The sequence below is a fragment of the Vicugna pacos genome, chromosome 28 (genome assembly GCF_048564905.1).
Source record: "Vicugna pacos chromosome 28, VicPac4, whole genome shotgun sequence".
Classification (NCBI taxonomy): domain Eukaryota; kingdom Metazoa; phylum Chordata; class Mammalia; order Artiodactyla; family Camelidae; genus Vicugna; species Vicugna pacos.
The window spans coordinates 1520434-1533622 of NC_133014.1; the positions used below are offsets into that span (position 1 = coordinate 1520434).

Here is a 13189-nt window from a genome sequence, read left to right on the forward strand (position 1 = left end):
CTCACAGCAAAAAAGAAAATGTGACAATGAATATATGTTCACGTATAACTGAAAAATTGTGCTCTACGTTGGAATTTGACACAACATTGCAAGACGACTATGACTCAAGAAAAAACTGTTAAAATAATAATAATTTCTGAATCTTAACACCTATTTTTTCAAAATAAAAAGACTTTAGACCTAGGCAATCCTGGAAATCTACTTTTAATAAAGATTTGCTTTTGCTAAAGACATTACTCAGCAGGCGTTCATTATCCATTCAGCTGTTTGTTCATGCATTTGACATGTCCTTATGGAGCATGATGGCTTTTTTAATTTAGAACTTAGTAATCCAAAAGTAATCATCTGTGATAGATTGTTAATAGTTTATTATTCTATTGTATATAAACAAAACCTTCCCGTTCTTCCTAGAATCTAAACAGATACTGTTAATATAATCTGGTATTTTACAATAGCATACAAAAACCACAGCCACTCATGATGATACTGTCAAGGACACTATAAAGTCTAGAGTCATCAAGGAATGATTAAACCCTATTCAGTATGGCCTAAGTGTTTGTATAGTTATTATGAGTATACAATTTTTAACAATCTATGGACAATGGTGTAACTTTAAAGTCATTATCTGAATATGTTCAATTGTATAAGAATATTATGCTTCAGAACTAATGAGTAAGACCTTACAACAAAACTATACACGAATAGAAGCTTACTACTCTATTTTAAAGATAACACAGTACAATCAATACACTTTCTAATACCAGAAATGCAAACAAGATGAAATTGAAAAACACGTCTTCTATGGAATCACATCCAACAGCACACAGACGTGCTCTACAAACTACCATGTCATCATTAAAAAAAGAAAGGGAACCCCCACGAGCCCCACGTTCCCCTTCAGTTATCGCCCAGTCCTCTCCTGCCTTCCCAGGGAATGTCCTCTGAGGGGCTGTTCACACTGACTCACTGCAGCCCGGCTTCCATGGGGATGTTTTATTGAAACTACTTTTGGTCAAAGGCACTTGTCCCCATCTTAACCTTCCGGCAGAGTTCCTCCGATACAGTTGAGGATTCTCTTGCCCTGGCCTTTGCGCTATATGCTGCGGTTCTATTTCCAGAGAAGGTAATCACCGCTAATAAGTCTTCACCTAGAAATAAAGAATTTGTAGGTTTTACCTGCCACAACCTTGATCTCCTTCACTTAAACTGCTGTTGCCATTCACGTGTAGGAGACCACCAGACAGCGAGGCAGTCTTCTCAAATACACACGAAGTCACAGATGCTTTTAATGTCTGTTTTCCGCTTTCATTCTTCTTTACTTCTGTCATATACAAGCCAGGACAGCTACTGTAAAACAATCCATAAGAAAGCCAAGTTTTATAAACTAATTCTACTGATATTTTAAAAACCAACAATTTTTGTAAAATTCCAACTCCTACCTATCTTCAATCATTTATGAATTCACAAAATGGTTATCAAGTGCCAACCATACGCAAGGAAACACAAATTCTTGCTTCAAAGACAGATACACAATTACGATACACTGTGATACGCAAGAGCTGACATGTAGCAGCTGAAGTGAGCATAAGGGAAGGCTTTAAAGAAGAGGGAAAATAAACAGGAGGTCATGAGCAGAAGAGACAGAAGGAAATTATTCTACTTAAGAGATTAGAATGTGAGCACAAAGATTAGGCACGTGGCATTTAGGTGTGCCCTGGGAACCTGGAAGGAAGAGTACAAAATACATGGAAGCAAGTAGAGATGAGTCTGGAAAGAAATTCTGAACAATATCTAGGAAAATAATACTTACCTACTGTTGAATACTGATTTAGGCTTACCTATCAGAATTTCCTTTCTGCAGAGCAGGAAACTGCTGGTCATCAGTTTTTCCCCTCTTCCTCTGCTGAGTCAATCCTTTGTAATAACTGCCATCACACATGGTTTCTGATCCTTTCAGTTCACTACTTTTGTTCCTGTTCTCTTGTACTTCAACCTTTAGTGAAAGTTTGATACAAAAGGTAATTATGATTTCATTCATTATAAAGACTTTTTTCATTCATTTTATCACTTGACTCAGAGTTTGCCCTGATTTCAATGATTAAAATATTTTTGTGCTTATTTTAATTTTATCATTTCAAGTCATTGAAATGTTTGTCAATTCTGCTTCTTTCTCTTTGAGGAAAAGAAACAGAATTTCCAAAATTTCAAAAAGGACTTTCCGAGTGTTGTGCTCTTACATCCACTCTTCCCTAGGTGAATGACAGAGACAAAGAAATAAAAAGACAAAGGCATAAAATTTGTCCTCTCCTGTCTTTACCACCTAGATTTTGTGTTAAACAGCCAGATTTAGAAGATGTCACACCTTGGTGCTTCAGTAACAGAAAGGAAACATTCTGCTTTCTGTGCTAAAGCTATCCTTTCCCCACTACTTTTTAGAATTCTTGTTTCATTTGGATCCTGGGGTATCAAAAAAGTGGTGTTTAATAAAATATATAAACCCAAGTTTACCGAAAGGAGCAGAGTGAAACTGATGGATTCCCAGTAAGTGTGGAATTCTGCAAAAGGAATAATGCTTCCCAATTTCACATTCAATAACCAAGACCATTTTATAGCTCGATGGCATAGGAGTAATGAATGATCTACTTTAGCCCCACTGTTTACTGATAATGAGAACACAACCAAGAAAGGTTAAGCAATTTGTCCAAATTCCCTAAAGCAGTATTCCCCAGCATTTTACGGTGTCAAAAGAGATGATACAATTCTGTAACACTGAATCGAATAAGCTACCAAATAAATTCATCAAGTTGATCAGGTAAGTTAAAAGTGTGATTTTGGCAAAGTTGGGGGCAGGGCTCATCTCCTTTTTCTATTAAAGGAGAACACCTTCAGATTTCTATCTTTAACATTCTTTGCACCTCACACAAAAGAACACACACATTTTAAAAATCTATTACTAGAAGTAAAAAAAAAAAATCATTCAGTGCATCTCAAAACTCAAGTTTTCTCCTTTGGCGATAAATACTGAATTTTTTTTTTTGCTGAGGGTTCATACTACCTGTATGGTAAAATCATACATGTCAAAACTTACTTACTACATTTTATTACATAATACAATGTAAGTGTCTGACTCAACAGAAACACCCGAAAGTGTTGATTCAAGAATATGTGGGAGCACATGTATTTGTTCTTAAGAATATGTCAAAGTGGCCATGATGGAATTCTGAGTGTTCAGTGATCAGTAAGACAGATAAGCCCGCACTCACTAAAGCACAACACACAGATCAGTTTAGTGGGAGTGTGTGCTCATATCCCTTCTCTCAGTCACTGCTTTCTTCCCATTCTATGGAAGTGCAACTTACATTGAAGCCAATACATTAAAACAAAAAAACAAAACCCTTGAGCTTATTATATCTCCTAAGCCATTTCACTCGCGTTTATTCTGGCTCAGGTCACGTGGCACACACAGCTGAATTACTTTCCCACTTCATACGAAAGACTGGCACAGAGACTTAGGTTGATTAAAGAACAAAACCCAGGGAAATACTTCCCTGAGTTCCTGTTATTTAGATGGCAGAAATAGTCTTGTTTCTACACGATTACATATTTAGATGACACAGGCTATTTTCATAAGTGGAAAATCAGATCAAACATGGATCAGAGTGGAAGAGATTATTGATAAAGAGAAAAAACAGAGTAGCAGCAAAGGAATCTCTACCTCTTTCTGAAGCTGAATTTTCTTTTTCCAAAGCCAGGAATTCTACTTGTAACATGCCTACCTCATTCTTAAACCTTTGCATATCTTGGTGTAAATCTTTTAGATATACTTTGGATGTTCTGTTACCATTTGATGGAGAAGAACTCACATTTCCTAATTCAGGGTCCATGATTTTAGAGTTATCAGCACCGCTGTTATCTGCAAGCAATGGCTTCTGGAGCTGGTCTTGAGTTCGTTTGGTTTTCTTATAAGTATTTGAAACAGCAGACATATCGTGACTTTTTATTTGAATCGTGTGTTTCACCTCACTGGAGCGGGCAAGCCACAAACCAAAAAAGGCTTTCAGGACCACTTACCTGAGGTGCACGGCCAATGTCTGATTTCCAGTGAGTATTTTGGTTCCTTCTTTGTATTCTTTTTGTACCAAATTCTTGGTCTTCTTTCACTTTAAAGGGAACTCGGCTCCTTACTTCATTTTCTCTATCATGATAAAAACTCTCCTCATTTTTGTTAAAAACATCTTCGGTGTCTGGTTTATCATTTTCATCTAACTTCTTTTCATTTAAATAAAGTTTTGAAGATGGCTGGCAACCATACTCTGTTGACTCAGACTTGGAATAAGATGGAAAAACTTTTTCAAGACTGGGCTCTTTGTGTTCAGAGAATGCCTGGAATCCTACAGAGACAGAGGCTCCAGGTGCATCTTTTTCCCCACTATCAAATATATTATCTGTCATATTGGAAGGTAGTTCCTTTAAATTACCATGTAGTTCAGGGTTGTCACGTGGTGACCCTCCCTTACGATGAAAAATAATTTTGCATTTTCCAAGGACTTTACTGATTTTCTGACTTGACTTCTTTGTGATAACTTCTGAAGTATTTTTCCAGAACAATTTGCCTTGTTTGACCCACATGCCCTCATGCTTCTCCACACAAGAAAGTTTTGAAGATACAGGTATGTCCTTTCTGTCATGTTCCATATTCATTTCTGGTTCTCTAGGCATTTTTTGCAGATGCGCAAGTGAAAGATTAATCTGCTTGATTTGATCTTCAGATTTCTTTTCTTTCACAGTACATGCTTGTAAAACACATTTATCCTTAAGTAGTCAAGTATGGATAAAGAAAAATTAGAAAATAATTAAAATTTAACAAACCAATCTATGTTTGGCTACTCACAAACTAAGAAGTGAAACGTAACTTGCCTTAGCCTTGAAATAGGAGTAAAACGGGAACTCAGAAACCTAACTTTGTCACTGCTTGTTTGAACTAAACAATTCACACATGTTAAATCTACCAAGAATTAGAGGAGATTAGATTTTTAACGTTACAAAGATTTCCTCACTAAAAAATATTTCACCTCTCATACCTTAAATAGTGAGCCCCTCCAGTGCATGTAAAGATTTTTTTTTTTTAAAGGACTAGTAACTGGAGAATAAGCAAACTGTAAACTATTAGGTGCCAAAATCAATTAACATCAATCAGAAAGAGGAACAAATTCCTGAATTTTAATGCAAACGATATACTATCATAGTGATTTATCTCAATATGTATTCTCTGCATCCACCGAGTTATATTACACTCTAACATTCGCTAGTGAGAGTGAGTAAAAGAATTTTTAATAATACTTACTGATTTCCTACCCTGAAATGAAATAAGTTAGAAAGTTTTTGTTTGTTCCCTAACAGCAAAGGTCCAATCCTGGAAGGTTTGCTTCTCTTACTAGGCAGTTGGGTTGACTCTATGACCCCTATTCTCTCCCTGATTGCAGATTCTGAAATCGATTACATAGAGATCACAAGACAGAAGAAATCTTTCATCTTGGCATTAATGACTTGCAATTTGAAACTGCAAATTTTGGACCACTGGGAATGACTGTTCCTTACATGAGACTAACTTGGTGGCCATCACTGCTATGTTATTTACAATTTCAACTGTTTCATCACATGATTTAATATTTGATATCACCTTCTTTACTATCATGTGAGGAAGTTATAAGAATGGAAGAAGTAAACAATATTCAGGAAGGATTTCTGCCTCAATTCCAAGGATAAAGTTTAACTATAAATCATTATAGATCCTAACAATACGTTAAGTTTTGTAATTAGATAAAATGCTATTAAAAACTAAATATTAAATAATTATTTATTGACTTTAAAAGCCTAGTTTGAAAGGCAATTTCTTTTGAACTGTGTTATTAAAGCACAGAAAACGGTATTAAACAAGAAATTTAAATTTACATTTTCACATACCTGTGAGTGGTTATGTTGACTTCCATCAAGTCTTTCTTGCTCTTCCTCAGGTGTCCTTTCTAAGTCTAGGTCTGCTGAAAAATGAATACGCTTAGTTAAAATTCACTACTTAGAACAGCTAGATAAAAGGCATCCTCTTTATAAAAACATAAAACACATTTCATCAATTGACAGTTTAAATTAAGCTTAATCTTTAGCTGGATAGTTACTTCTTTAAGAAATACTTCTAATTATCTAAAACTTCAACAAACTATTTGGGAAATACTCGATGTTACCAGATTAAAGGCATACAAACATCTCAAAGTTCCACTCACAGACTGATTCACCAGACATGAACAAAACAAAGAGAAATAAAACCAAATTTAAAAATACAGTAGAAATATACAAAGTCACAATAGACCCTACTCTCCTAACAGTACCTTTTTAACCACATACCAAGCTTCAAGAGCAATGTTATTCATGGTTTCCAAAATTACTGTTACTTTTTATGCTTTTATCTTTCCTTAATCTGAAACGTTTCCCTCTACTGTTCTGACAAGTTCCTTTTCCTCTTTGAAGACTCAGCCTGCTCTGTGAAGTCCTCCTTGATTGCAGCTGTCTTTCTGCAGAGACACAGGGATCTCTTTCCTTGGATTTACCTTGGTACTTCACAGACTTTTCTAGTGTGTCTTCACCAGCTGAACTGTAAACTATTTCTTTACATGTCTATCCTCTTTGCTCCTATGCTGCAGAGGACAAACTCTTAAAAGTATCTTGTATAAACAGTACTTATTAGAAAAACTTTGAGTTTATAGCTTGTAGTCACTACTATAGGAGATAGCTGAGAATCTTTTGTAAATACGACATTAATTCTACAGGTAAGGGAAGAAAGGATAAAACTATAGGAGCAGAAAAAATACTGTATGACTTACTACTACAGCTCTGATTATATCACTCATTAAGGCACTAAATTAATTGGTATATAAAGCAGAACACATATTAGATGTGGTTAATCAACAGAATGGCTATCCTAGAAGAATTAGACTTGATATTCCATATATTATTTTTAAGTGATAAAGCACTCCTTAAAAACCAGTATCCTTTTCGCCCTGTCAATCCATTGAAAATAATAAAACAAGCTGATATACTACGTGGACACAGTTAAGAAGGAGGTCCTGTGTAGCAAATTCCCAATGACTGCCACTACCGCCGGGAGAGCCACTTCTAAAATACAGAAAGGCAGAGAATATACCAGAAATATTTTGGTATTCAGTTGCATAGGTGCTTTTTCAGTTACACTGAATATAGCTGTAACTAGCATTTATAAATTCAGAACTAGATAAAAATAAAGCTAAGAAACCGTATTTTCAGAAGGGAATCTTTGGATGTCCACCTAGGTTTTCCAACTAGTCACAGAGCTCTAGACATCACTCTCCTACCTGCTCTCAGGAGCGTGCTAAATACTACTCTGAACGAACTTACTTTCTCCTAATTCTCTTTGCTATTTAATATGTTGCTCTGGTCAGAGGATGAATGTAAATGTCATGCCAAAAGGTACTGTCTGGTTGTAGGCTGCATAAAAGGAGTAAACACAAAGGCGATCCTGCCACAAAGGGATTTCTGCAAAGTCAGAGCATGGTGAAGCCACGCACAGGTAGACCACGGCTAGTTCTCTATGCTGCTTTATTACCTTCTTTGCTGCTTCTGTTCTCTGGCAGCTGTGATTCACACACGCCACGGAGCGCTGCATTTTCTGACAGAGACACGGCTTCAATAGTCATCCGGTCTTTACCTACTAGGGCCGTCTGCCTCAGTTCTGTGGGTGCTGACTGGTTTGTGGTCACTGATTGTGATACCAAAGAACATTTATCAAGTTTCAAATGCTCGGCTCTTTGACCAGCCTCATTATTGAGGCTCAAACAAGTAGAATCCCAGTCTGAAGGAACTGAAAACAAAGGTTCCACTTATTAGAATGTGAGTAACAACACAAACTTGACTAACTTGTACGAATTCTCTTTCCAGAGCAGCAGCCCCACGTCCTCCTCTTCCCCCAAACACACTGCTCCTTCCCGGCTGTTTGTACTTTAAATGTCATTGCTGTTCACATAGGGAACCACTGTCTCTCTTTTTTCTACTTTTAATTTCCTGGTATTACTTATTTGGACTCACTCATCACTCTCTATAAAACAGTCTATATTCCATAAGACCTTTATGAATAATTATGATTCTTCTTCATATGAATTTTTTCATTCACAAAATGTATGTCTAACCAGCCACTTACTAGACGTTTAAATATGCATGACAGTATTGTGTCCTAGAGACATGGGCTTTAAGAAAAATTTACTGAATGGTACTACTTACATTACAGTGAGACAGTCTTTCCTCAATGTACCAATATCTTCAGAATTCTTACCTTAAGCCTTGGATAAACATCATAAATTTATATAAGAAAGGATAGCCTTGAGTGACTTATTTTTTCCATATAAAAATAGGATAAGGCTAGGTACAAACTAGATCCAAAGAGTACAGAGTGCCACGAGGCAGGGAATATATAACAAAAATGTTTTCCTTTTCTTAAAAGAATTAAGCTGTTAGATTTAAACTTTTAGAGACAAGTTAAAGAAAAAAAGGCAAGAAATGTAGAAGTGAACTTTAAAGCCCACTTCATCACATTTCACATCCATGAACCCTGTTTAAAACAGCAGTTCTCAAGTGTCATCTGAGAAGCCCTGAAAGTCCCAAGTTCCCTCCATCTAGGGAGTCCAGGAGGTCAAAACTAATTTCACAATAATACTGAATGCCATTTTCATTCTCATTCCCCGTTAAGTGTGCAGTGGAGGTTTCCAGATACATGACATGTGATAACATCATAGCTCTAATGGCTAATGGAATGTTTGTATGTGCTTGTTTTTTAAACCTTTCAGTTTTGTTTTCTAATATACTAAACATCAATAGATACAACCGACTTAAAAGTTTTTCAGAATTCTCAGTAATTTTTAATACTATAAAAATATCCAAAACCCCCAGAACTTTTAGGATTATTGTTTTAAAAGATCACGTCTACCAAATACTAAGGTAGGACTAATAACTTCCATCATTCTTAATAATCAAAAACAACACACACACACACACACACACACACACACTCTCTCTCTCTCTCCTAATCAAAACATTCAGTTGGCTTAAGATCTTTGGGCTAGGTAGGGAAATAGCTCAGTGGTAGAGCACATGCTTAGCATGTACAAGGTTCTGGGTCCAATCCCTAGGGACCTCCACTAATAAATAAATATAGAAATAAATAAATATCATCAATGTGATAGCAAGCACTAGATGAAATAATTAAAGTGAAATATGACTGACATGTTAGCAAGTAAAGCTTTACCCTACGTAAAGGCCAGAATTCAATTAAGCATTTTAAAACTCTGGAAAAATCCTTGAACCTAATAATCAATCTCTCAGAATCCCTGAGAAGTATAGGGACTCCAAACTGAGCACTTTAGTGTCTCCTAACATCAACAGAAACATCCAAGTCAAAGCTGACATTTTAAAAATCTATTTCTTATGCTTATATACATTTTTCAAACATGGGTACCAATAATAACATCTGCCTTACTTAAGTCATCTTTCAATTAAATTTGAAAAAATAAAAGGAATTAGAAATGAGAAGGCTGTACTCCATTGCAGAGTTAAATTTGTATTGCAAAATTTACCTGATTTCAATCTTTGTAAATTCTTCATTTCTCCTGTTTTATTAGGAACAGAATCTTTCACTCCAACTGCAGGCTGAATGGTTTTTGAAACAAACCGATTAATAATGTACATTTGATACAATCTGTTGTAATAATTCAAAGGGGGAAGGTCTAGCTCAGTGGCAGAGTGCCTGCTTAGCAGTGCATGAGGTCCTAGGCTAAATTCCCAGCACCCTCATTAAAAAAAAAATTCAAGATAAAAGTACAAAAGTTTTTACCTTCAGGTGAGGATATCTTTCAGTAGAATCTAAAAGCCAAAAGGGACACATAATCAATTATATGTAAATATGAAAGCCAACTATCCATTCATGCAGTTAGTACTGAGTGCAACCCTCATGCTTGCTTTAGAAATGAACACGTTAGGTTTCGGTGTTTTGTTTTTCAGGGGCAGTTAGGACAGCAACAAGACAGAAATTTGAATCCATTATACATACTCAATAAAGAGCAGGAATATAGGTTTAACGAAACATGCAGTTAAGATCTCAAAAGTACGATTATGTTTCAAATGACTTTATAAAATAGAAACGTGCACGTATACCAATGTGAACATGCTGCCTGAGGAGGAGAAAAGCGATCTCCAATCAGAGAAACAAGTCACGGCTCCAAGAAGACAAATGTGAAAGCTGATGGTAAAATGCAACAGCACATCTTTAATGCGACTGACACCATTAGACTACAAGTATTTATCACGCCCTTCAATTTGTCCTGTGATTTAGGAAGTCCACAGCTGTGATGGCAGTTCATTCGAATGTGCAATTCACTTCTCGTCAGAGAAAGTGTTATGAATTGATCAGCTTGGATACACACTTGTAGAATAATCGTTCATAAGCATTTTTTTCCCATACCCACATGGGCTATTGGTATGCCTACATTTCTTGGATCCTCTAGCCATCAAAGTTTCTTGATCCACTCATACAAGAGAGAATGTATACTGTTTTCAATATTGAAATCTGGTGATTAAAAAAAAATTCATCACCACAGAATTATTAGACATTAAAAGTCTTTTATATTTCAAAACCTGTGTAGTATTCACTGAAAATAACAACTTTAGCATTTATGGAATGAATTCTATTATAATTTCTTTTATTTCCAAAATTGGTTTGGTAAGTCAGGCTAATGTTTAAAAGGATGTTTGTGAAACAACTATCTTATCAAAAAATTAGGTATCAGTAAAAAACAAACAAACAAACAAACACCACAGCCAATGCTTCATATTCAAATCAATCTCACTTGAATAACAAATACCAATACAACATAGTATCTTTGAAGCCTGATAGGAGGAGTGGCTGTGGTTTACCCCAATTCTAGGCCGCCTCCTGATTCCAGTATTCTCTGGAGTGGCAACGATCTAACCTTGCTTCTGTACAAATATACTGACGCCATCAAAAAGGCGTTCTCGCAAGTTTCCCCTCAATTCCAAAATCACCTACCTGCGGCCTTTTTTCCCCTCCTTCCTTCCTTTCACTTTCCTCTTCAAAGGTACCTCTAGATCTGTGGTCTTAATGCTTCCCCTTCTCCATTCTTTGGACGGATGATGCCCACCACTTCTTTTCCCTCTCTGCTTAGCAGCAGTATCTTACATCTCTAATTTCTACTTCAACTCTTTGCCTCGCTCTGGCTATGAACGTGCTCAGAAAGAAAAACACAAAATTGTGCTTTTCCTTGATGCTGTTATGTCTTTAACTCCCCAGTGGCTCTTCTTCTAGATTGCCCTAAACACAAGTCTATCCTCTGAGCGTGATCTGAAGACCAGCAACAAGGACATCACCTGAGAGCTTGTTAGAAACGCAGGCCCACTGCTCACAATGTGCACTTTTCACTGGGTCCCCAGGTGACAGAGTAAAATGTGAGCAACTCCGGTCTATACTGAGTCTGCTTCTGCAGCACTCGGACTGAACTGATCCTTCTGAAATCCAGCCGCACGCGTCTCACTGTAACACGTCCCCAAAAGCTCCATCAGGAGTTGCAGACTTTCCAGTGGACTCTTTACCAGGCTCCAGCGCCCCTGACCTCCCCGGAACGCCCCCTGCCCTCTTCCTCTTTCCGACTCTCTTCTGTTGGCCTATGAGACACCATCTTATAAGGCAGCAGCACACTGCATGACACGAAGGTCCAGACATTGACAGCTGACCACACGCGCCTGTGCTCACCCACGGCAGCCACACCCAGCTCTGTGTGATCAGGTACCGCAGTCCTCACTGCCTTCCTAACGATCAGGGGACGGGGGAGTGGGACATTCTGCTGTGCTTCCCGGACAAGCTTTGGTGCTGGAAGCAGCTCACTTCATGCCCATCTCATTTCAAACACTCCTCTTCCTTCTTCTAAAGAACTATTCTACATTCATTACCACCTCCTGCCAGGGACCCCCCTCCTTTTTCTTCATTTACTCCCCTCCTCTCTACCTCTTTCATTCTTCACTCCCTCTTTCCCTCCTCCTGATTTCCTGACTGTCCTCAGGTCACAGAGCATCTTGAAAGAAAGCTAACAACTGAGCTCCTTAAACGGCATTCTAGTTTAATCTCTTGCTGACACCTGGTAAGATATACAATTTACTTCCTTTCCTCCTCTTCTTTCTCACTATACGTTCAACAGGTGATTTTCTTTGGCTGAGAGAATAGATCCAAATCCTTGTTTTAAATCAACATTCTGTTAAATGACTTTTTTTATAAAATACAGTGCTTACTTTCTATTTGTCCATTTAATATATTTTTTTCTCTTAGACCTGCAGCTCCAGATGAATGATCAACATGGTTCGGTAGTTCAATCTTGGAGGTATTCTGTTAAAATTAATATTAATAATGAGATGCAAGATTTCCTGATCCCTTTCTAAGAAAATACCTGTGTTTCCTACCTTATTATTATTTTTTAATTTCCTACTTTAAAAGCAATTAGACTTAAAAACAAAATAAGCATATCCTGGAAACCCAAACATTTAAATAGAAAATTTCATATACACTCTCTCGATCAAGTCTATCTTTTATCTTCAGTTGGCTTTTGACTCTGTAAACTGAGCATGGAAAGCCAGAGCAAATATTTTCATAGACCAAATACTGACCTATGTGCAGATTTCAACAAAGAATTAACTTCAAAACACCAAATTCCATTTTGCATTCCTCGACAAAAGGACACTTAAAAAAATACCTATTTTTATATGTAGAACTGAATTGCTTTGCAGTACACTTGAAACTAACATCATAAACTGACTACACTTCAATAAAAAATAAAATTAAAAATAAATAAACATATTCTTCAGTAAGTATACGTGCTATAAATTTAAAATGTTTCTTAGGACAGACATTGTTTTTAATATTAAAATAACATACTTGGCACGAAAAGAAGCCTTGGAGTCTGTCATGTTGAGTATTAACAGAACACTGTGGAAACTGCTACATTTCAGTAAAGAAAGGCTTAGCAGAATCTAACGATTATTTGATAAAACTTCTATTGATAGGAAAAATAGTTGAATAAAGTACCAAAGTAGAAAGAAAAACATTTAT

At 36.6% G+C, this 13189-nt stretch overlaps 1 protein-coding gene across 1 annotated transcript in view; it reads right to left on the minus strand.

The window, feature by feature from the left end:
- The window catches only part of LOC102527463 (coiled-coil domain-containing protein 144A-like), a 192131-nt gene that overhangs the window by 19750 nt on the left and 159192 nt on the right, over nt 1-13189 (minus strand). The window contains 7 exon segments of the mRNA XM_072951579.1: nt 1177-1347; nt 1839-1993; nt 5965-6038; nt 7634-7888; nt 9654-9726; nt 9911-9939; nt 12376-12469. Coding sequence (XP_072807680.1) covers nt 1177-1347; nt 1839-1993; nt 5965-6038; nt 7634-7888; nt 9654-9726; nt 9911-9939; nt 12376-12469 — 851 coding nt within the window.